This window comes from Tachypleus tridentatus, chromosome 7 (genome assembly GCF_004210375.1).
Source record: "Tachypleus tridentatus isolate NWPU-2018 chromosome 7, ASM421037v1, whole genome shotgun sequence".
In the NCBI taxonomy this organism is placed as follows: domain Eukaryota; kingdom Metazoa; phylum Arthropoda; class Merostomata; order Xiphosura; family Limulidae; genus Tachypleus; species Tachypleus tridentatus.
Window position 1 is genome coordinate 145,565,744 of NC_134831.1, and position 21,841 is coordinate 145,587,584.

The following is a 21,841-nucleotide window of genomic DNA, read 5'->3' on the forward strand; positions in this document are numbered from 1 at the left end:
GAAGTCTATCGGGAAGATCCACGCCATTACCAAATGAATCACTGGTAGTGGTAAACGCCTTGTTTGGTTGTGGGGAAAATATGGAATGTAAGGATTATGTTATATCTATGTATCATCACAACATTCGTCTTCTGACCACACAAAATTAATTCACATTTGTTATAATGTATATATTCTGAAGTTTTGGAGAAAGAAAACAGTTTTCCTTTCATTTTCATGCTGCATCATTGCAGTGGTGATACTGGCAACAGGTACCTGCCTATACTTCCTTTTAACACTATATGTGACATGAAACAAGTAAATTAACTGGTGCTTAAAAAAAGAGTTTTCAGCAATTTCTGATAGCCAAGAGAAATATCTTCAGTATATCACAACCAATAACAAGGAATGTTTGCAAATTATATTTGAAAAAAAACAAACAATTAAGATTCTGCGAATATCTTACAAAAACTTGTATCGCATAAGTCATAACTAAGAATAATGCGAAAACGCTTATCAGAAGAGCTGATAAAAATGCGTAAAAACAATACATCATAAATATTATTTACTATAAGAAACAGGCAAACCACAAAAATCCTCTAAAACCATTCTGCTTTATGTTGAGTATTTTTGCATTTAGCGGTGTTTTGGCTCGAGATGTTCAAAGGACAAGCACGCTGGATAGTTTTTTTTCTTTGCATATTATTACATTTAGTGCAAGAAGCTAACAAAAATTTACGGGAAATGATTTACTTCCCATGTAATGTGTAGGGTACACCAACAATAATTTAATTAGTGGTATTACCTGTAGTACTATTTATATTTTGTGTATGGCTCATACGTTATTAGTGAGACCCGGCATGATCAGATAGTTAAGGCACTCGAATTGTAATCTGAGGATCGCAGGTTCGAATCCCCGTAGCACCAAACATGCTCGCCCTTTCAACCGTGGGAGCGTTATAATATTACGGTCAATTCCGTTATTCGTTGGTGAAAGAATTGGCGGTGGGTGGTGATGACTAGCTGCCATTTCCTCTAGTCTTACACTGATAAATTAGGGATGTCTAGCACAGATAGCTCTCGTGTAGCTTGGCGCGAAATTCAAAAACAAATCATACAGCTCCCCGCCCCCTTCCAGTGGCACAGCGTGTTATTTTTGATAACTTGTATCAGGTAATTCTACAATAGAGAGTAAAAAGTTACGTCACAATGCAAAGTAACTTATAATTCTTATGAATTATATGTAAAAGAGAAAGTCCCTTATAACTTTTCAGAAGTTGTTTAGGAAGGGAAGTTGTCAGTACCTGGAACTATGATGTCGATCACTTTATTAATGAAATGATTTATTCAAGCATGACTGATGAGTGGTGCCCTTTTTTATCCCCTGAAGTACCATGGTCAGGTTTTCAGCAGCAGATTTAACATTAGTCTGAACGCAAGTACACTAAGAATATAGATAGACATCCCTCTATCATTGTAGTCACTTAATTGTAAGACTCATTAGCTCAGTGAAAATGGTGGGCCAAATACCATTATAATGTAAACTATTATTTTTATTTTACTTTTTGTAACTTACAACCTAATATGTCTTGTTTGACTCTGTAACAGTATTTCAACTGCAACGATCGGTAGCCTACAAACAGAATGCCTGCACGTACGTTTGGAGTAAAAGTGAAATCTGAGATGGGTCATATGTCCATCTGCGTTTAACCAATCGCTGTCCGTGGAATTTTCCTTTGACCCTGCTTCAGTATCTTTCTCAAGTGGTGAGCAATATTTAACGAAATCAGAGAATTGAGGTATCTTTACATTTGTTTTCGAGTTGAGTAACCGCTATATTGATTATTCGATGTGAATGAAAATTGATTCTGAGTGTTGATTTGTGTAAAAAATGTCTTTGAACGACACACAAACGTATCATTCATAATTACTTGAAAGTGTTTCTGGTAATTTGTAGCTGTTAGAAATTACACATTATCCACTGTAACTTGTATACACCCGCTTTCTTTTTTCAATGCTCAATAATTGTATTCGCAAACATTCTTCAAAATGCCCCACAAAGAATCAAGAAAGATTAATCTCAAGAATTATTTGAATACATCGTACGAGTATCATGGAAATGAAACTGATCCACTTCTTGGTATAACTGTTCAAAATGAACAAACTAGTGATCATAATGAAAACCGACAAAACAGAGTGACTGGTGTGAAGAAAAAAGATAAAAAAGGTGCGTCAGTTTTTTGCTTTGTTTTTTGTCATCGTAATATTTTTTGAAGTTATAAAATATACATTAGAATATTGTTATAAATAAACGTGAGAAAATAATGCTTCAAACAGTGTTTCTGAGTTAATTTCAAACTGATATATTTTAATCAATGAAAAAGAAAAGCGAATTATCTGTAACAAACTTAGATAAGATATATTCTAGTTTTGTTTTCGTTTGTTGATGAGTTCAAAGCTACACAACTGGCTATCTGTGCTGTTTACTGCAGGTATAGAAATTCGTTTGTCTGTTTTTCTTTTATTGGTATAAGCCTTCAGACGCATCGCTGAGGTAGTGGTGGCTGTTCTACTAGAATACTTCATAAGATATTTAAAAAGAAGTAGGAAAATAAATCTCAACGTATAAATAAAGTTCGCACCAAATTGACTCATTTCCTTGCCACTAGTTTAATATACCTTTTGCAGAAAAGTATTGCACCTTAGAGATAAATATGTTGTTCAAAAACAAGATAAGACTGAACACTCGGTAAAACTGTTATTTATAACAATAGCATCGTTTGATTGTTTAGAATTTCGCGCAAAGCTACACGAGGGCTATCTGCGCTAGTTGTCCCTAATTTAGCAGTGTAAGATTAGAGGGAAGGAAACTAGTTATCCCCACTCCCCCCCCAACTCTTGAGCTACTCTTTTACCAATGAATAGTGGGACTGACTATTACATTATAATCCCTCACGGCTAAAAGGGCAAGGATGTTTGGTGTGACGGGGATTCAAATCAGTAACCCTCAGATTACAAGTTGAGTGCCCGAAACCATCTGGCCATGTCGAGCCTAAAACAGTAATAAACATGATATAGTTTAATTTGAAATAACTGAGAAAACAAAAAAACAACATATTCGAAATCCTAACATGAAAAAAAAAATTGAAATACTGTAATAGAGAGAAAATTTGTTCAATTACCCCATGAACAGTTTTGAGAACATTTGTACAGAATGATGCAAAAATTACACAGCACCATGACTTTATCAGTTACTTATACAGTTATCACAGCATAATGTCAACTCCTCGTTCAGATTACGGTTCTAATTTTTTAACATCTGTAGAGTTACTGTGGCTTCTTTGCTACACATTTTTCATGTTACACGGTATTTTGGTGTATTACAGAAAAGTAGTTTAGATCTTCATAATAATCAATGATGACTAAACTATCGTTTTAACTCTAATCATTCTTCAAACATTTTCTAATTCGTGTACAAGTGACATTTACCAATATTTTATCAATACTATATCAATATTATATCTACTACATGTTTTGTGTGATCCTGTAACTCAGTTTGTGATTTACAGAAACCAGCTTTTTGTGTTTCTTTTTTTTTTTTCTTTTGGATAAGGTGATTTGCAACTCACGTTCTTGAGAACAGTATCTACAATTGTTTAAATTCATTTCACCTTTAATTCTTATTTGTCAATGTCTAGAAAATGTCTGGGCAAAACCTTCACTAAGTTACAGAGTAACACGAACCATTCACAAAATTCCAAACACCGGCTTGGGAAACATTCTGCGAACTTCCAGGAAGTGAGTAGTTTATAAGGGTTGCTTTGCTTCAAGAACAGAACAATGCTTATTTGGCTTCCTTCCACTTATAGAGCAATCTGGTGAACTGAACACTGATAGGGCTAACTAAGAGAAAGCCTACAACCGAGTCCAAAATGACCTAATTCATTGCTGCAGAAAATATCTCTTCCATCGCATTTACAATAAATCACGAATCAGTTTCACGGCACTTTATGAGTAAACGATCAACACTTAAGAGACACAAAGGAATCTCCTGACCAAGATGGCTTAAATTTAATCCTGTTATGTCTTGTTATTTTGTGAATTTAAGATCCTCACCCAACGGAATCATTTCTACACTTACTTGCAAGGATAAAGAAGTTTTAACCAGTTATAGTAACAAAAACAAAAGAAACAGATAGGGAAAGAAACATAAACAATTGAGAACAAAAATATGATTTAGAGAAACCTATTAGAGTGTAATACAGGATGACGCAAAAGTTTTACGTCACCATGATTTTTCAACGTCCCACTTTAACTACATTTATTTTCTAATTCTAATAAATCAAATATAAAAGACACAGCTATTCTACAGCAAACAGTTGAACAAAACACCAGACGTTTTTCACGCATTAACAGACTAATACGATTGTTATTTGCAAATGGTGCATTCACTCTAGTATGTAATGTTTGGCACATGTTATTTTCCGTTTTCCTTGTGTAAATGCATATAAAAAGTGTTGCATATATTCTGATTCACTACAGATTAAAGAGATAAGATGCGCTCAGTTAAGGTCCAGCATGACCAGGTGGTTCGGGTGCTTGACTTGTAATCTGAAGGTCGTTGGTTCGAATCTCCGTCACACCGAACATGCTCGCCCTTTCACCCGTGGGGGCGTTATAATGTGACGATCAATCCCACTATTCATTGGTAAAAGAGTAGCCCAAGAGTTGGCGGTGGGTGGTGATGACTAGTTGCCTTCCTTCTAGTCTTACACTGCTAAATTAGGACGGCTAGCGCAGATAGCCCTCGTGTAGCTTTGCGCAAAATTCAAAACAAACCAAACAAAAACCAAGAATTGCGGTGGGTGGTTATGAATAATTGCCTTCCCTCTAAATTAGGAGCGGCTTGTGCAAATAACCCTCGTGTAGCTTTGAGCGAAATTTAAAACAAAAAAGCAATGTTTGAAAAATACGTAATGGCTCGTGATTACCCAAATCAGCATATGCCAAGTTAACTACCATTGATTGTTAATGTATACAGGTCAATTTAAACATTTTGTTGAATATTAGTCATGAAAATTTAAGATTGTTTTCTTTTTTATTACTTCAATAAACCATGACGTATGATGTCTTTTTTTGCGGGTTATCTTTCCCAAAATATTTTTACAGTGTCAGTTTATAAATATGAGAATTATGATTTTGGTTTCACTTGAGAAACGTTTTATTTGCATGGAATTAAATATATAATAAAACGATTCATAACTTAGTATGTGATACTTAAACTTACGTTCTTCAAAATATGTGGAAGGAAAGGTTTATTAAAATTGCAGGGATTTGGAGAATGAATATCTAGTATACTAACTTTAACACTTTTTTTTTATCTAGTATAATCGCCATATTACATTTAAAGATGTTGGTGACAAATGTGCTGTGAAAATTTATATATTAAAAATGTGTGTTTCTAGACGTTTCTGGAACTAGTTGGTATGTGGCGACTTTTGTTGTAGTAAACGCAGCGCTTGGTGCTGGCCTTCTCAACTTTCCTCAAGCTTACCATCAGGCGGGTGGTGTTTTAGTAGCCATGTGTGTTCAGCTAGTAAGTACCAATTATATTTGTGTAAAAGTTTGTTTTTTTGTTTGTTTTTGAATTTCGCACAAAGCTACTCGAGGGCTATCTGTGCTTGGCGTCCCTAATTTAGCAGTGTAAGACTAGAGGGAAAGCAGCTAGTCATCACCACCCACCACCAACTCTTGGGCTACTCTTTTACCAATGAATAGTGGGATTGACCGTCACATTATAACGCCCCCACGGCTGAAAGGGCGAGCATGTTTGGCGCGACCGGGATGCGAACCCGCGACCCTCAGATTACGAGTCGCACGCCTTAACACGCGTGGCAATGCCGGGCCATTTGAGTAATATATGTTATCTAACGTTAGTAATAGTTTATTACTTAAAATGTTATGGTGTTTCAATTATAAGATAAATATACACTGCAACCTATAGCGAATGTGAGTTATAACTGTGAAAACACAGCAGTTCATAAAGACGAAACTTTTTGTACTTTGTTCTTTTTTCCACATTTTAGTTGGCATTAAACAGTTAATCAACAGGATACCAACAGCATTCAGTATATTTATATGTAAATTGTAGTAACAACGTTTCCATCTCAAATTTCATGAAGATGATAACACATTATGAGATCTATTGAAAATTATGATAGAATTATGTTTTCCGTTGAAACATCTGCAGTATATATTTCATATCGTATTTATGATTTACGTTGAAAGTTCAAAAAAGAAAAAAATAGCATTTCTTGATATTCTGAGATACATTTGAATTCATTGACAGCAAACAAAGTGACCACAACCAAGGACCTTGCATAGCCAAACAGTTAGCAAACTATGAATTCGAGAGCTCATGGTTTGCATCTTGTTACTATAAAAAGTCTTTTATATTTTGAGCTCGTGGATGCGATGTAAAAGTTCCTACGGTGGAACAGTGAAAAGTCTTCGAATTCACAAGGCCAGAATTAGGGTATCGATTCCCCTCGGGTGACACAGCAGGTAGTCTGATGTGGCTTTGCTATAAGCAAACATTCACTAAAACACGCGATGTAAAAAAGATCAAATCATACTATTTGGTCATACAAAAGTAATTCAAGAGATTGCGGTGGGTGCTATTTAACAGCTGTCTTCTCTATAATATATTAATTTAAAATTAGGGACAACTGTTTGCAGACAGTTCTTTGTATAATTTACTCGCGAAAGTGCTGAAACAGGAACACAAATTGTGGCCATTAGCAACTGTGATCGAAACCAAGCGGTAACTGTGGTAACTTTTATATGACACTCAAAAAATGAACCCGAACTTCAACCCTGAAAAATGAATTATTGGGACAAGAACATTAAGATGAACACTTATTTGGGAAAATTATATTTACAATTTAATGTTTGCCAGTTTGTTTGTTTATCAAAAAGTTACAGTATTGGCTATTTGTACTATGTCCATCATGTGGAATTGAACCTGAAGTTTAAAGTTTTATATTAGTGAGATTACCACTGACGCATCAGGGACAATATCAATAAGTTGTTTACTGACTAAATATTTTTGCATTATAATTACTCCAAATATCCATAAGAAAAACAGAATATAGAACTTGTTTTGTTTGTAGTTTAACCACAAAGCTACACAGTGGGCTATCTGTGTCCTGCTCATCACGGGAATTAAAATTCGGTTTCTGGCATTGTAAGTCCACAGACATGCCGTTATGCCACTAGAGGGCGAGAGAAAGAGAGAAAAATATAATATATATTTTTTAGTAATCTATTTCATATTCAAATGAGAAAATTTCTTTTACCAACAAAAGTAAATTCACAATAGGCGTGGTACTTGAAATTCTTTTAGATGGGGCAATAGTAAATTAATCTATTAAACGTATTTCCCCCTTTTTATCAGTTATTATTTGTGCGTTAGCAATACCAAGCGTGGAGCACGTGTATACCACATTCAATGTATTACTTATCAGGTTCTCTACCAGCCTACCTTCTGACTGAAATTCTTTTTTCAGAGAAAATTAAAGTAAATTAATTGATGAGACTTTTGGCGTAGTCAAATACATCAAGCGAAAGGGTTTAACGTACTGAGTCCAAAACTGCACCTGGAAATAACAACGACTACAAAATCTCAGAGTCGTTCTTTTAGCTGCCATGCCACGGCTAAATATATTATTTCATTTTTATGCATTTCTGTCTCCCATTTCGGAAAGCAAACGTTAATTATCTGCACTTGTTTTACATCAATCTCAAAGTAGTCATTCAAACATAAGCAGCTTCGTTATTAATATAACAAAATATTAATAGTCCATTAACAAGTGTGAAGTAAGTGTCACGCGATTTAACATCTTATTGTTTAAAATGTTTCGCAAGTTTTTATTGTTATACAACTTTCAAAATGTAGATTTTTAGGTAAATGCATATAACTTATACAAATAGTTCCAATTTCAGAATACGCATTTATAATAAAAAATAGAAAGAAAAACTTGAAAAAAACTGTATTACAAAAGAACAGATAAAAAAATAACTATAAAGAGTTGTTGTTGTTTTCAAAACAAACTTCTTTCCGAACATCGTGACGTTTGAAAATATTTTCGATTCAAGGCTTTAACAACAATAAATACCAATATTTGCCTTTCAGGTTTTGATTATTTTCATCATAGCAGCTTTGTTGATACTGGCTCACTGTTCGGATGCTAACACCAGCTCAACGTATCAAGAAGTAGTTCTTCAAATCTGTGGTGAAAAAGCGCGAAGGGTCTGTGCCGCTTTAATCGCGTTGTACTGTTATGGAACGTGCATCACGTTTGTTATTATCATTGGAGATCAGTTTGATACAGGTGACTATATACAAAACACATTGCAGGATTTGCTTTGTGTTTTAAAGTTGTTTAACATTTAAAACTTAGGAAAAGAATACTACAATCTGTATAGAATATGATTAGTCTTCACTGTTAATGGAATTGTATGAAACCGTTGAAAGAAGACACTCAAATACAGAAATGGAAATTATTTTATGTCGTTGTACGGAAAGAAACGGAGACTTTCTGAAATTAATACTTAAACTCAATTTTGTCTGTTTTATTAAGTGTCTTAATAAACTTTATTAAGTTTATTTTATGTCGTTGTACGGAAAGAAACGGAGACTTTCTGAAATTAATACTTAAACTCAATTTTGTCTGTTTTATTAACTGTCTCTTTTGTTTTTATTTTATAATAGCTAAATGCCTGCCATATGACGGTAAATACTGATTTTTATTCTGAAAACTAAACCTAAATAAATATTTTATGAACACGCTTTCTAAAAATTAATTATATTGAAGTAACAAGATACGTATGAAGAGTGTTTAATATATATACATTCTATTATTTCACTAAAACAACAATTTTTGTGTGTATATTTGGTCACCTTCTATAAGTTATCCATGATTATAATGCAGACTTACGCATATTTTTACGTTATATTCAAACGATGTTCTTGATAAAGCTTTATAGACTGAACGGTGCGACAAAACTGGATCTCGAAAAATTACTTTGCAACGTCAGATGCCCAACCTTGCGATTTATTAATTGTTATGACAAAAGGCAGTGAATTTTATGGTGAGGGATAAATTTACAAAGATATAACTTTTGACTAGAAATGCTTACAAATATTTTGACTAAATTAAAAAAACACATCAATTATTCAAGGTTAAAAACATCAATAATAATATATTATCGCGCCGCCAATTATGTTGTATTGTAACATATAATCACTGTGTTTACTATGTAATTTATCATTTATTTAATGTACAATTACATTTGTATTTTAAAGGAACTTGTTTTAAATATGATAATAAAAAATCATATTATTATTTTATACTCTGGACTTTTGTATGATAACGTAGCTATATAATTATTGTGATACCCAGCCCTTGTACTTAAATATTGACAAATACTTCCAACACATAATATAAAGTGTTTTGTTATTGTTTTTCTTCCTAATATTTTAATAACTTTCCCCAAATAAGATGAGCTAATAAACTTTAAAAAATTATAGAAAATCCCATTCTAATGTGATTTAATTATAAGACTTCTACTAGAGACAAACTACCAAACCAATTAGAACGTTACCAGCAAAGGGTAAAATAAGCTCAGTAAATGTGTCACTATACAGATATTACGGAATTTCCTGTTTATTTGCATTTGCTAGATTTATACTTTATTATTCTAGTAGTTAAACAAATGTAAACTATATGATAGAGTTTGTTTCGCGTGTTATTGATTGTTTTAATTAACATACTACAATTAAATGGATATTTTTCTCATTTGTTGCTCCTGTAATTCATTTCGCTCATCAAACGTTCTTATTGAGAGATAGATTGCGTTTCTAATAAAAAAGAAACCATGCACATTTGTTCATAAAATAGAGAAAATTCTATTGTGAATACAACATTTAATATTCCGTGCTCTCCCATAGTGTTCCAGTCATTGTATGGAGCTGATTACTGCCATTATTGGTATATGAAAAGGGAATTTGCTATGATAGTTAGCTGTTGCGTTATTATTCTACCTATGTGCTTTCCTCGTAGGATTGATTTTCTCAAATATGCCAGGTATGTATAGACTTATTTAAAAAACATGCTGTTCTCATACGGATATTACTGATAGTGTAAATATGTTAACAAAGTCAGAAAATACAATTTTTGGAAACTATACATTGCTTAATACGTTGAATCAACTATATTACTAACAAAATTAACATGAAACTTGATAAAGCACACTATATTCAACACGTATTAATCTCTCACCTACCAATAGCTAATTTTAGGTGATCGGTGACTGAATTGAGCTGCCAATTACTAAGAACACCTAAAAGTGGTGCCCTATTAAAGATTATTTTAAAGTTTATGATTTGGCTTAGCATGTATATAATATAATTTTACTTTAAATCGAAAATTACAAATATTAGTTATAATCAAGTGTAACTTTATAATAAATCGAAGTCTTACCTGTTTTGTTCGTTGTGTTTTAATAGATATCTATATATTTTCAGTTTTATAATCAAACCGTCATATACTAATTTCTGGTTGCACCTTCGCAATTCCATAACTCTTTTATATATCATCTTTCTCATCATCTGCATGTAGTTGCACAGTTTTATGTTAAAGTGTTAAGTTGCATGCTTATTTAACTATTACCTTAAAACTCACCAATAACCCAAAAGTTGGTCGACGTGTTTGTATATAAACATTATTTTCTTATGCACTGTTTTTTATGGTAGCACCTTCGGAGTAGTTGCTGTATTATACGTTGTCTTTCTCATCATCTACAAGTACTTTGAAGGAAAGTTTGAACCTGGATCGATACGAAGAAAACCTGATATTTGGACTGACGTTTTTGTAGTCGTTCCTACCATTTGTTTTGGTTATCAGGTGAAGGCTATAGAAAATTATTAATGATTTAAGTTTTAACAACCAAGCTTATGAAAAGGGAACAGAAAGTAAAAGCCTGCACAAAACATGCATTGTGAGAATTCAGTGCAATTTCTTCCTACGGTATATGGATATGTGCAGTTAGTATTATACACGATATAGTATAAACGTTGTAAGGCTTGATCTGTGTTTTGAACATTTGCACACACACACACACGCACGTACGCAAATTTATATTTCTGATTTTTCATGAGTAACATTAATTTTGATATTTCGCTGCTTTTCATTAAGACAACATCTATTAGCGCCATGTTGAGCTGTTAAAATGAGTTGAAAATGAATGTTTATTTTGCGACAAGCAACAAAAAACATTGTGACGATTCTTAAGATTCTATCTACCTTTTGTTGGGTAAATAAAATATTGGGTCCTAAAATGTATCGAAAAGAGCTATGGTAGTTGAAAACAACTGTAACACGAAACAGTCCTACCTATTTGGTAATAATATCATGTGATACATATATATATATATATATACGAGGACAGAACATGTTTATTTGTTTGTTTATTTGAGCACATAATCACACATTTGACTATATGCGCTGTCGACCCTGAAGTCGACCCCAGATTTTAGCGTTATAAGCTTTGGCATTTACTGCTTTAGTCATATGGGGACAAAGGGCAGAGCACGAGCTGGTGCTACTACTATCAATAACCCAGACTTACATGTTATAGATCACGACGACTTTGTCCATAGTTGGTGTCAATGTTCTTATGTTTCTATTGTGAACGTTTGCATATCATTTACTCCACACATATACAAAATTCATCTTTGATAATTTTGTACAATGAAAGAATATTTCTACACATATAAATATGACGATTACACATACAAGTTTCCACCTGTAGAAAGAAACACAAAACTTTACAGTTCTTGAACTATTTTTCTTTGTTTTATTCTGTAGAAGAGTCATCTTATTTCTATCAACAGATGGAATCTTGTATGTGTTTTGTTATATTTATAATATCTGTTGGCCTAATATATATATATATGTGAGGATGGTTTGTGGTGCACATTTAGCTTTAGGTTGTATGCTGAAATAAAATAAAATCCGTTTTGTAGAATGCCAGGAGTTATGTGGGTTATCTTATACATACTACAGTAAAAACTGGGTTAATTAAAAGCTGATCAGTATGCTTGGAAACTATCTGTTGCATTTAATGACGACTATTAATCAGACCATTAATATGGGTTTAAAGTTTGGATAGAAAACCTGAATATGATGAGCTTTTTAACAAACATGTTTCTAGTTTAGTTTGTTTTAAATTAAGCGCAAAGATACACGAGGGTTATCTGCGCTAACGTCACTAATTTAACAGAGAAAGACTAGAGGAAAAGCAGTTAATCGCCACCACCTACCGTCAAGGTTTGAGCTACTATTTTACTAACAAATAGTGGGATTGTCTGTTGGAAAGGAATTCGAATCCGCGACCCTCAGATTGCGAGTCGAGCACTCTAACAACCTGGTCATGCTGAGCCCAGATTTCTGGATAACGACAGAAGAGAAGTCGGTTCTGTTTCGTTAATTATTTACAAATACTTTATCACTGATAGAAATATTGCAACGTGAAAAACAATCAGCCAAGGCGGACGGCAATGAAGATTACAAACAGTTAACAAAATAAGTATTTTTTACTTTTTAATAATTCAGCAATAGATGCACATGCTACCTAATATAATTATTTCAAGTCTACCGCCACTACTTTGTCTCATTACTCTAACTTATCGCCCTCCAGTGGCTCAGCGGTATGTCTGTGGACTTACAACGCTAACATCCATCTTTGTGCTTCATTCAAAACAACAACAACAACTCTAACTTATTAGTTCTCAAAATTTCTCAGCGTAAGCCCTCAGTCACCCCAGAACACTCAGCATTTAGATTGAGGCCCTTATTGACTGGATTTATAAATCTGAGTACCTTAACAATATTATGTAATTAATGCAGCCCCTTATCTCTTTTCTGCGTCCAAAGGGATCCGTAGGCTCAAATTTATAGCTGCCACCCATTAGATATAAAAGTTGTTTATCAGTAGTGTGTATGAGTCTATAACTATGATTGCCACTATCAGTATTCTGTTACGAATGGGTGCCGTTGGGTGGTCTCGCCCACTGGCCAGAAACTCTAAGTTAGGATGACTATGTCTGAACCTAAGCAGTCTCTTCTCTGGCTGTTAAGCCCATGTGGTTATCTTGAGAAAGTAAATTTTTGGGTAGAATATTTAATATATCTGTTTTTATTTTTATATTATTTCTAATTTAATTTTATATTTGTTATTTAATTATAAGGGTTAATTAGTTCGCATTGTAATCTTATTATATGGATTGAGAACAACCTAATTCTCTTGAGCTGGCCCAACGTCGTGAAATGTTGGGTTTACGGACGAACATGTCGCTAACAGCGAGATTATTCAACTAATGAAACAATGCATTCTAATCATTATAAGGGTCTGAAAATAACTTAATGGGAAAATTATCAATGTTATATTACGTCTGTAAAAAGCCCCTAAAGGTTTATTTAATTTTGCACAAACTTGGCTAGAGAACCAAGACACTTTCTTTCAGAGCTTTCTCGTACTTTTTGGTTTTTACTAAACAAGAGAAAGAAATTGGCCTATGCAAAAAGGAAATGCCAAGAAAGTTTACGTTAAATCCTGCATGGCAGGAGATGGATTTTTGTGCAAGTTAAATGTTACCAGACCATAATAGTTCCAAGCATGAGCACTACAAAATACTTATGAAAGACATCGACACTGGGAATATGGGAGAGCCTGCAGTCAAGAGTCGCATGTAACCTGCGATACATAAAGCTCTAACGAATAGTACAAAAAATTCCGTATGGGATTTTTTTTCCAATGACTCCCAGTGTGCCCCTTGTGGCACAGCGGTATGTCTTCAGATTTACAACATTTGAAACCGAGTTTCGATACACATGGTGGACAGAGTACAGATAGTGCTTTGTTTAGCTTTGTGCTTAACTACAAACAAACAAATACTTTTAATGCAGCCCAAAGAACTACCAGCATCACACGTGGCACAGAGACTGAATGGATAAGTTTTACTTTCTCTTATTTTCATAACTAATTAGACTAAGGGAAAAAGTTTGTGTATATGAATCATTGCACATGAAAATTTTGATGTTAGAACAGGAACTATCGAGAAGGTGCAACTTAAAATACAATATGTGCAACAGAGAAGAAGAGAAAAACTAGTTCGCGTAGATTCCTTATCGAGATCAGTCCTCACGCTATAGTGGATTTAATATCTAAATATTGTTTTATTGAGATATGATGTATATAGAACCTAAGATATATGGATACCTAATATTCGTTAAAATGGCTAATAAGTCATGTTTTGGTACTGAAAACATAGGGTGAAGAAGAGTATTGTAAAGAAAAATTTTAATTCCGTTTTTCTGTAAATTCAAATCTCACTGTGGTTAACACCTCTCAGAGGCTAATCCAGGATACACTCACAAAAGCTGGAGGAATAGGAAACAAACAGATTGGCCCAAACATGATTATGCATTGAAAAACATCCAGGCGAAAATACAAGCAGTACTTACTTACCTATTAAGAGTGCAAAAACGGGCAAAGAAAAAAACCACATGAACAACAACTCGTGGAGTCGAATGAAAAGAAGAGAAAGTTGCAGAAGAAGTAGAAAAAATCTTCATAACCACGAGAATTGATCCTTAAATTTAACTGTTTCAGAAAATGTTTGAAAGTAAAGTAAAGTGAGTTAGCACATCTCGTGAACGTACAAAAAGTGAAATTCAAGTGTTCCTGGAAATCTCTGAAAGAAAAAAAAAACTAATTTAGAAGATGTGTGGTAGACAAGATGCAAAAAAGAAAAGGAAAATCAGAAAGAACAGTTTCGCGTCATGACTGAAAGAAAATAATCTCCTGGTGATGTGAGCTGTAAATTATAGAAAGCAAAATCAAAATGAATTATTTCAGAAAGTTTGTGAAAGTTAAGAAAACTGATTAAGAAGATGTGTAATGATAAAAATACAATAACAAATGAGCTGTTTTAGGAGATTTAAAATATATTAGCAAGGTGTAAAATAATCAAACTGAACTGTTTCAGAAAATTCATTGATGTTTTCTCTTTTCTTTGTTGTCATTGACAAATGTTTTTGTACTAGAACGTTTTGAACTGTCCAGTCTTTGAACGCAAACTAACACTCTTACAAATACTACAGTTATACTACTAGTTTAAATAGTTTATGAATTTCACGCAAAGGTACGTGAAGGCTATCTGCTCTAGGCGTCCCTAATTTATCAGTGAAATAGTAGAGGGAAGGTAGCTAGCTAGTAATCACCATCCACCGCTAATTCTTTGGCTACTCTTTTATCAACGAAAGATGGAATTGACCGAAACATTATAACACCCCCTACGGCTGAAAAGACGAGCATGTTTAGTGTGACGGGGATCTGAACCTGCGATCCACAGGTTTTTTTTACGGCTTTTGAAATGTGGAAATAAAATTTATTTCATTAAAATTAATGTACTTGAAAACCGAATTTTGGACTTTGAAGAATCCTTGAAAGTCATAGAATTTTATATACAATATCCCGTATGGATTTTACAATTTAAATGTATAGTACTAGTGTAGATATGCCAGCTTGTCAAGATGTAGACTAAATCTGAATTGTAATGCAAACTGTGACAGATTTTCTGTGACGCGTTCTCTCATTTTCATAGACTCTACTAATTGTTTTAACTTAGAAAATGTATATACACGCCAAAATGTGTTTGTTTATACACTTAAAAAAAAAGGGCTTGATTAGTGATTAGTGTGTTTACCTTTAGGTTGATGGATCTGGGATATTAGACTTTGTCACTTGTGGCATGAAAGAATTCCATATCCTTAGTTAATATAAAGGTTTTTGAAATTTCTATGTACAATATAAAACGTCAGTCAAGAGAGTACATAAGTACTTATCACTCTAGTAACACGGAAATGGGTCACTCAACTAGGATGCCACACGAACTGTAACAGGAAGGATAACTGTAACACAGCACATTTAGCATCGAAATAGACAGTAGTATTTTCTGTTGATTACTCAAGCGAAGTCTCAAGAGCATAACAATACTCGTTCTGGCTGCATTATGAGAGAACTTCCATTACTCTTCCCCTATATAATGAAATACTGTCTCAGTCTAGAACAATGTCAGTTTCAGAAACAAAGTGTAAGTTAAGATAACAATTAGTCTGAATAGAGCCTGTCTCTAGTAAAGGCGCATATTTACGCTTGTGGTTTTGAACCTTGATTGTGTATGTTATAAATAAAGATTGTGTTATTGTGAACCAGCTTGTGTTCATTCTCTTTCATTTGCATCAGACTCAGTCAGAGTTAAGGAAATTGAGCGTATTTTTGAAGGAGAGAAACCACTTATATTAAGCCTAGCACGAACTGGAAGTTATGTTGATTGAATTGCCGTTTAGGGTTGCTGTCAGGGCTTTCCAAGTATAAAAAGACTTGACTAAACACAACTTATTACTATCTTTTAAAATTTTTGGTGCTAACTGAAGAATAGAAACCATAATGTAAAAAACGACAAACTTCGTTTTTACATTATAAATGCAAATTGGCACAACGGTTAAACCCAGAACTAGTTGGGATTAAGGTCGAATGAATAAGATGAAGAAGGAATTATTTGTGTTGTGGATGAGCTTATGTCTAGTAACTGGGCTTTGAACATCATTGCTTTGTTTATTTTTAATTGCAATGTTTTACCTCCAGGTATCGTCTTATCTGAAATATAATTTATTATTAGACTAAGTAGTAATGTACTTCACCTCATTCAAAATAACATTGTTCTTGACTTTTTTGTTAACGTTAACAGCTCGTTATTTGTTTGTTTTATGCAGCGATGATTAAAAAACAACTCATAAGTTAAAGGCTGACTGGTAATATTAAATAGTTGATACTAGTTATGAACTCATTTCTACATGATTATCTGTTTATAATATTGTATGTTAATTTTAATTTTACATTAAGTAAAACGTTAAAATCTTGTAAATGCCCGTGTTTTTCAGTGTCACGTGAGTTGTGTCCCCGTTTATTCATGCTTAGCTGATCGAAGAGTGACCACCTTCCTGAAAACTGTCCTGGTGGCCATTGGTTTATGTTTATTTACATATTCCGTAGCAGCGTCTTTCGGCTATCTAACCTTCGGGTCTAATGTTGCAAGTGATATCTTAGTGTCGTATAATGCTAAAGATCCCGTAGTCTTAATAGGCGTTGTAGCTTTTGCCGTAAAAACCTACACAACGTATCCAATTTTATTATTTTGTGGAAGGTAAGGATATATAATATTTATAACTTCAACAAATTACTTTAATACTATCGGTCTCGAAACATGCGTGTTTTTTTTAATAAAATAAACTGTACTTTATTGTTAATAACAAAATATGTAACTCCAGTAAATTAGCAATGTTCATTTAGTATATTAGATTTGAAGAAAATTATGCTGGATCAAAAGTATACAATGTTTCAACAATTTTAGAAATATTATATCTTAAATATATTGATAAGTCAACAGTAAAAAATTGTAATACATTATTATTTACATTCAAGAAAATGAAAACTTCAAGTTATTTATTTCTCCAAACTACATGATATGTCGCACAAAATACGAAATGAACAACAAAGATTTTCATTCATGCAATTGTTATTTTTAAAAAACATTGTATTGAAGAAGTTAAAATGTGCGAATAACTTGTTAATGTATACCTTAATAATAAGTGGTTCTGCGTACTTTATAGAACAGCTATTGACGATTTATATCTCCAAGTAAGAGGGTCCTCAGAAGAACAAGCACAAAGAAATGAACGACATAGAAGGATAACAATCGCTTTGTTTTGGTTCGCTTCATCTTTACTGCTTGCGGTCCTTATACCTAACATTGGAGTCGTAATTAGAGTACTGGGAAGTTTAGCAGCTGTGTTTATCTTCGTTTTTCCTGGTAATTTTTCTCTCTGAATTAATTATAGTGACGAAAAATGATAAAATTTCACAATAGAGTTTAATACGAGAAAATTGATTTTAATTTAAAAATATTGTCATAATTAAACCAAATTATTGTGATGAATTATTTTACAAATATATATCTAATATTAAATTAAATTGCATTTCTATTATAACATCGCTAGATATAAAAAAATTTAAAACACTGTGACGTGTTTTTTTTTCAGGAACTTGCCTTTTAAATCTCACTCTGACGAAAGATCCCGAGCTTATCATGTTGAAAAACAAACTAGTAGTAATATGGGCTATATTCTTCATTGCAGTGGGAGCATGTATATTTGGTTTAGTATTAACTCAAAGTCTAATACGAGGTATTTTTCAATAAAGTAGCCCCCCCGCTAGAACAGCGGTATGTCCCCGGATTTACAAGGCTAAAATTACGGGTTCGATTCTCTTCGGTGGGCTGAGCAGATAGCTATTTGTGGCTTTGCTATACGAAAAACACACACACATTCAATAAAATTTATTAGATAAAGATGATTCATGTTATTAAAATGATGTTGTAGCAAGTGTTACCTGTAGTATTCTTGATAAAATATTTGTTTATTTCGTAATATATAATAAAAACATAGTAATACCAAAAATCATCTTTAATTATGAATGTTTCGGTATTGTTTCAGATTGCATCATCAGCGTTGCTATACAATATCTTAACTACAAAAAAATATTTAGCAATTAAGCAATTTTTGGAATAACCAACGGAAAAAAAATTAAATGGTAATAATATAATGGAATATATGATAAAATGTGTGGCAAACATATGTTTTATGGTACTTTAAAACGAAACATGAAAGGTTAAAATACAGGTTAAATGGCCTGAATCTTTCAAATAATAATAAAATACAAATTATTGGGAATGAAGAAATAACTAGATTAACGACATCAGGAAGGAGTTTATGTTTCTATTCAGTGTTCTGCGATCACTGTAAATGGAAAGGCTTTCTTTAACAAATATTTAATAATATGTTGTTCCAGAGTAAAAAAATTTATAGCTTTTAAGAGTGAATTGATTATTATTATCGCTAGGTTTCTGGACACAATACTCAGGTACATTAGTTAGTTTGTATTTGCTTCTAGCTGAAAATCCCAATGTTCGTGTGCGTGTATGTGAAGGAGAGGTGTATTTTTCCCAATAGAGGTAACTTTGCAGCTGTCACAAGTGTATTTATGTACGACCTACGAACTCATAAGGATGGGTAAATTTTTCTTGGTAGATTTATTTGTTTGAAAGACTCGTATGATAGAGTGTAATAAGTAGATATTCATTACTTTGTAATATGCTACAAAGTTTTGAAACCTCAGAGTGAATATAAAATAAATCAGATCGTAAACGCTCTTCAGGAAACTTAGAACAAGGTTATGTTTGGATGAATCTCCTAGGGAACCGTCAAAACGAGTGTATAAACCAGTAATTTTTTTCTTACAGTTAACTGATGTGGCAAAGAAATTGTTTATTGTGTTTACTTTGATGTCTAAGAAAGTTAAGCTGTTGTTGTTTTCAATCTCACTCATAAAATTTACACACTGATGTTGCAAGTTTAGGTATTCTAAAAACTTCTCGACGTGATCATTGTTATTGAAAAGTATCACCAACGTGTTTTCTATATGATATTGGTTTGTGAAAGAGTGGTAGTTATCCAGCTACAGACATTCACAATAACAGAGGAACACATTTGCAAAAATCAGACCTAGGGGTGATATTATTGTGCACATAATCTATCTGATCGTAAAAGTGGTCATTAAAAATGAAGTGATTGTCTTTTGGTATTCAATGGATCACTAATTCAGGTTGGTCCAGTCGTTGTAGGAACTGAAGGTTCTAACTCGTTGTTCATGTTTTCATAGATATTTAACGATGGTAACACTATTTAGAACAACAAGTTCAATGTAAAATAATACCATGACATATTATGAGAACAATAACCATGTCAGATCTGTTGCAAGCATCTTTAGTCACTGAGTTTTATCGGTACATAATAATGGCTGCAGCATGTTTTACTGGCATCACGCGCGGTAGATTTGTTCTTATAACAAATTAAATTTAAAGTAGTTCCTTTCCGGGCATTGCACTAATTAAGAACAACAACAAAAGGTTTAGAGTGTGATGACAAAGAGACAGTAATGTATGAATATGTACACTGTCCGACACTTAAAAGTGGTAGTCTTTAAGACCTTCGGATTTGGATTTGGAGTCCATTTTGAGCATTTTTATTGCCATTGTGGATGAATAAATTTCACTTCTAGTAATACCGTTTGATATAGTCACTGATGTATGACAGGTTTAACTGCAAACGTGAGACTATTCGTAATTTTTTGTGTGGAGTATCTTGTAGTGTATTCCTATCTCTAGGGATTAAATACATTATTGGATGTAGATGATGTATCACTTATAGCAATACGGGTGTCTCTTTCATAAAAGTCACATGATTTGATTTTCCGCGAGAGTTTTAACAACAATGATCACGTTAATAACAGGATAAAGTCTTTAACCTTCGTTTACTTTTACAAGCGTGTGTGTGTGTATTTTATTATAGCAAAGCCACATCGGGCTATCTGCTGAATCCACCGATGGGAATCGAACCCCTGATTTTAGTGTTGTAAATCCGTAGACTTACCGCTGTACACCAGCAGGGAACTACTTTTACGAAAGAAATATTTCTGTCAGATCACCTGGATCTGAGTGAAGCTTTTGATAATTTGTTCATGTAATTCTTTCTTTATATTTATACAGCTCACTGTTAATGGATGTTAAATACATTCCGTTTCACCTTTACCTGTATTACTACGGACAAATCGATAGTTGCCATCTCAGATTAAGTACATTTCAATGTTTAAATCTCAGTCTACAATCACTCTACATGAAATATCAGTCATTTAATTGTTAATGTTAAGCAAATGTTTTCAGTTAAGGCTAACTGCATTCCTGTATGTAATCATGTTAATACCCAAACAGTCATAGAAGTATTGCATTAATCTGATGATTTCCATAAAAATGTGAACAACGTATCATTATAGTATAATTTTAGAAAAAGATATTTTTTATGAATTTGCAAAATGTTAAAGTATCGTTTTTGAAAGCTAGTGTTTAATATAGTCTGAAATAATTCTTGTAAAGCATGTTGCACAAATAAAAATGTTTCCTCTAGTCAGAATTTGTTCACTGAAAAACTGTAAATCTTACTTAAATTACTTGTGTAACCACTAAAGTGTAGATACAGCATTGTTTTCAACTTACGCATGCTGCAATACATTATTGTGGTATATTTAACACACTGTTTTTCATTTCAAATATTCTGCTGCGGTGTATATAACACTGTCTTAAAATCAAATACACTACTGTGGTCTATGTAACGCACTATCCTGCAATTTATATATAGATTTTAGAGACCACAAGCTTTTTTTTTATGTCAAAAGAAACTAGACTCCTACGCACATATTGCTTTCTGAAATTCGATCGTTTCACTCGACTTTTCATTACTTGAAGTGATTTTGAAATAGATGTTTTTAAAGTAGATTTTTAAATGAACATGTTATTCACAGCTTACTGAGTTCTGTACAGATAATCATATCGTACCGCCTTATTTCTAAGTATGTTGTTTGTTATTCAATATCAATAGTAAGTTTTCCTCTCTTTTCTCAGTATTTACGAGAATTTATTCGTGAAATGTTAAAAATAATGAGGTTTTGTATCATTACAACAACATTTTGTTGTTCGATGCAACTAATACATGTTGTTATTTAATTGGGTTACTTTATGGAGTCTTACTCTGCACCGAACAATAAAATGTGTCAGACTGCCTGT

At 33.0% G+C, this 21,841-nt stretch overlaps 1 protein-coding gene across 2 annotated transcripts; it reads left to right on the forward strand.

Annotated features, from left to right (window-relative positions):
* Positions 1-1,347: 1,347 nt before the first annotated feature.
* On the forward strand, positions 1,348-21,374 carry LOC143256830 (sodium-coupled neutral amino acid transporter 7-like). 2 transcript variants are annotated; one of them, XM_076514563.1, is made up of 8 exons: positions 1,348-2,206; positions 5,445-5,575; positions 8,174-8,372; positions 9,992-10,127; positions 10,796-10,946; positions 17,049-17,311; positions 17,811-17,977; positions 18,207-21,374. In XM_076514563.1, exons 1-8 carry the CDS (start codon positions 2,029-2,031, stop codon positions 18,362-18,364), a joined length of 1,383 nt encoding a protein of 460 aa, XP_076370678.1. In that variant the 5' UTR covers positions 1,348-2,028; the 3' UTR covers positions 18,365-21,374. The 2 variants fall into 2 exon arrangements, with proteins under 2 accessions (XP_076370678.1, XP_076370677.1); XM_076514562.1 differs by having other exon boundaries at positions 1,350-2,206; positions 17,778-17,977; positions 18,207-21,369.
* Positions 21,375-21,841: the final 467 nt, after the last annotated feature.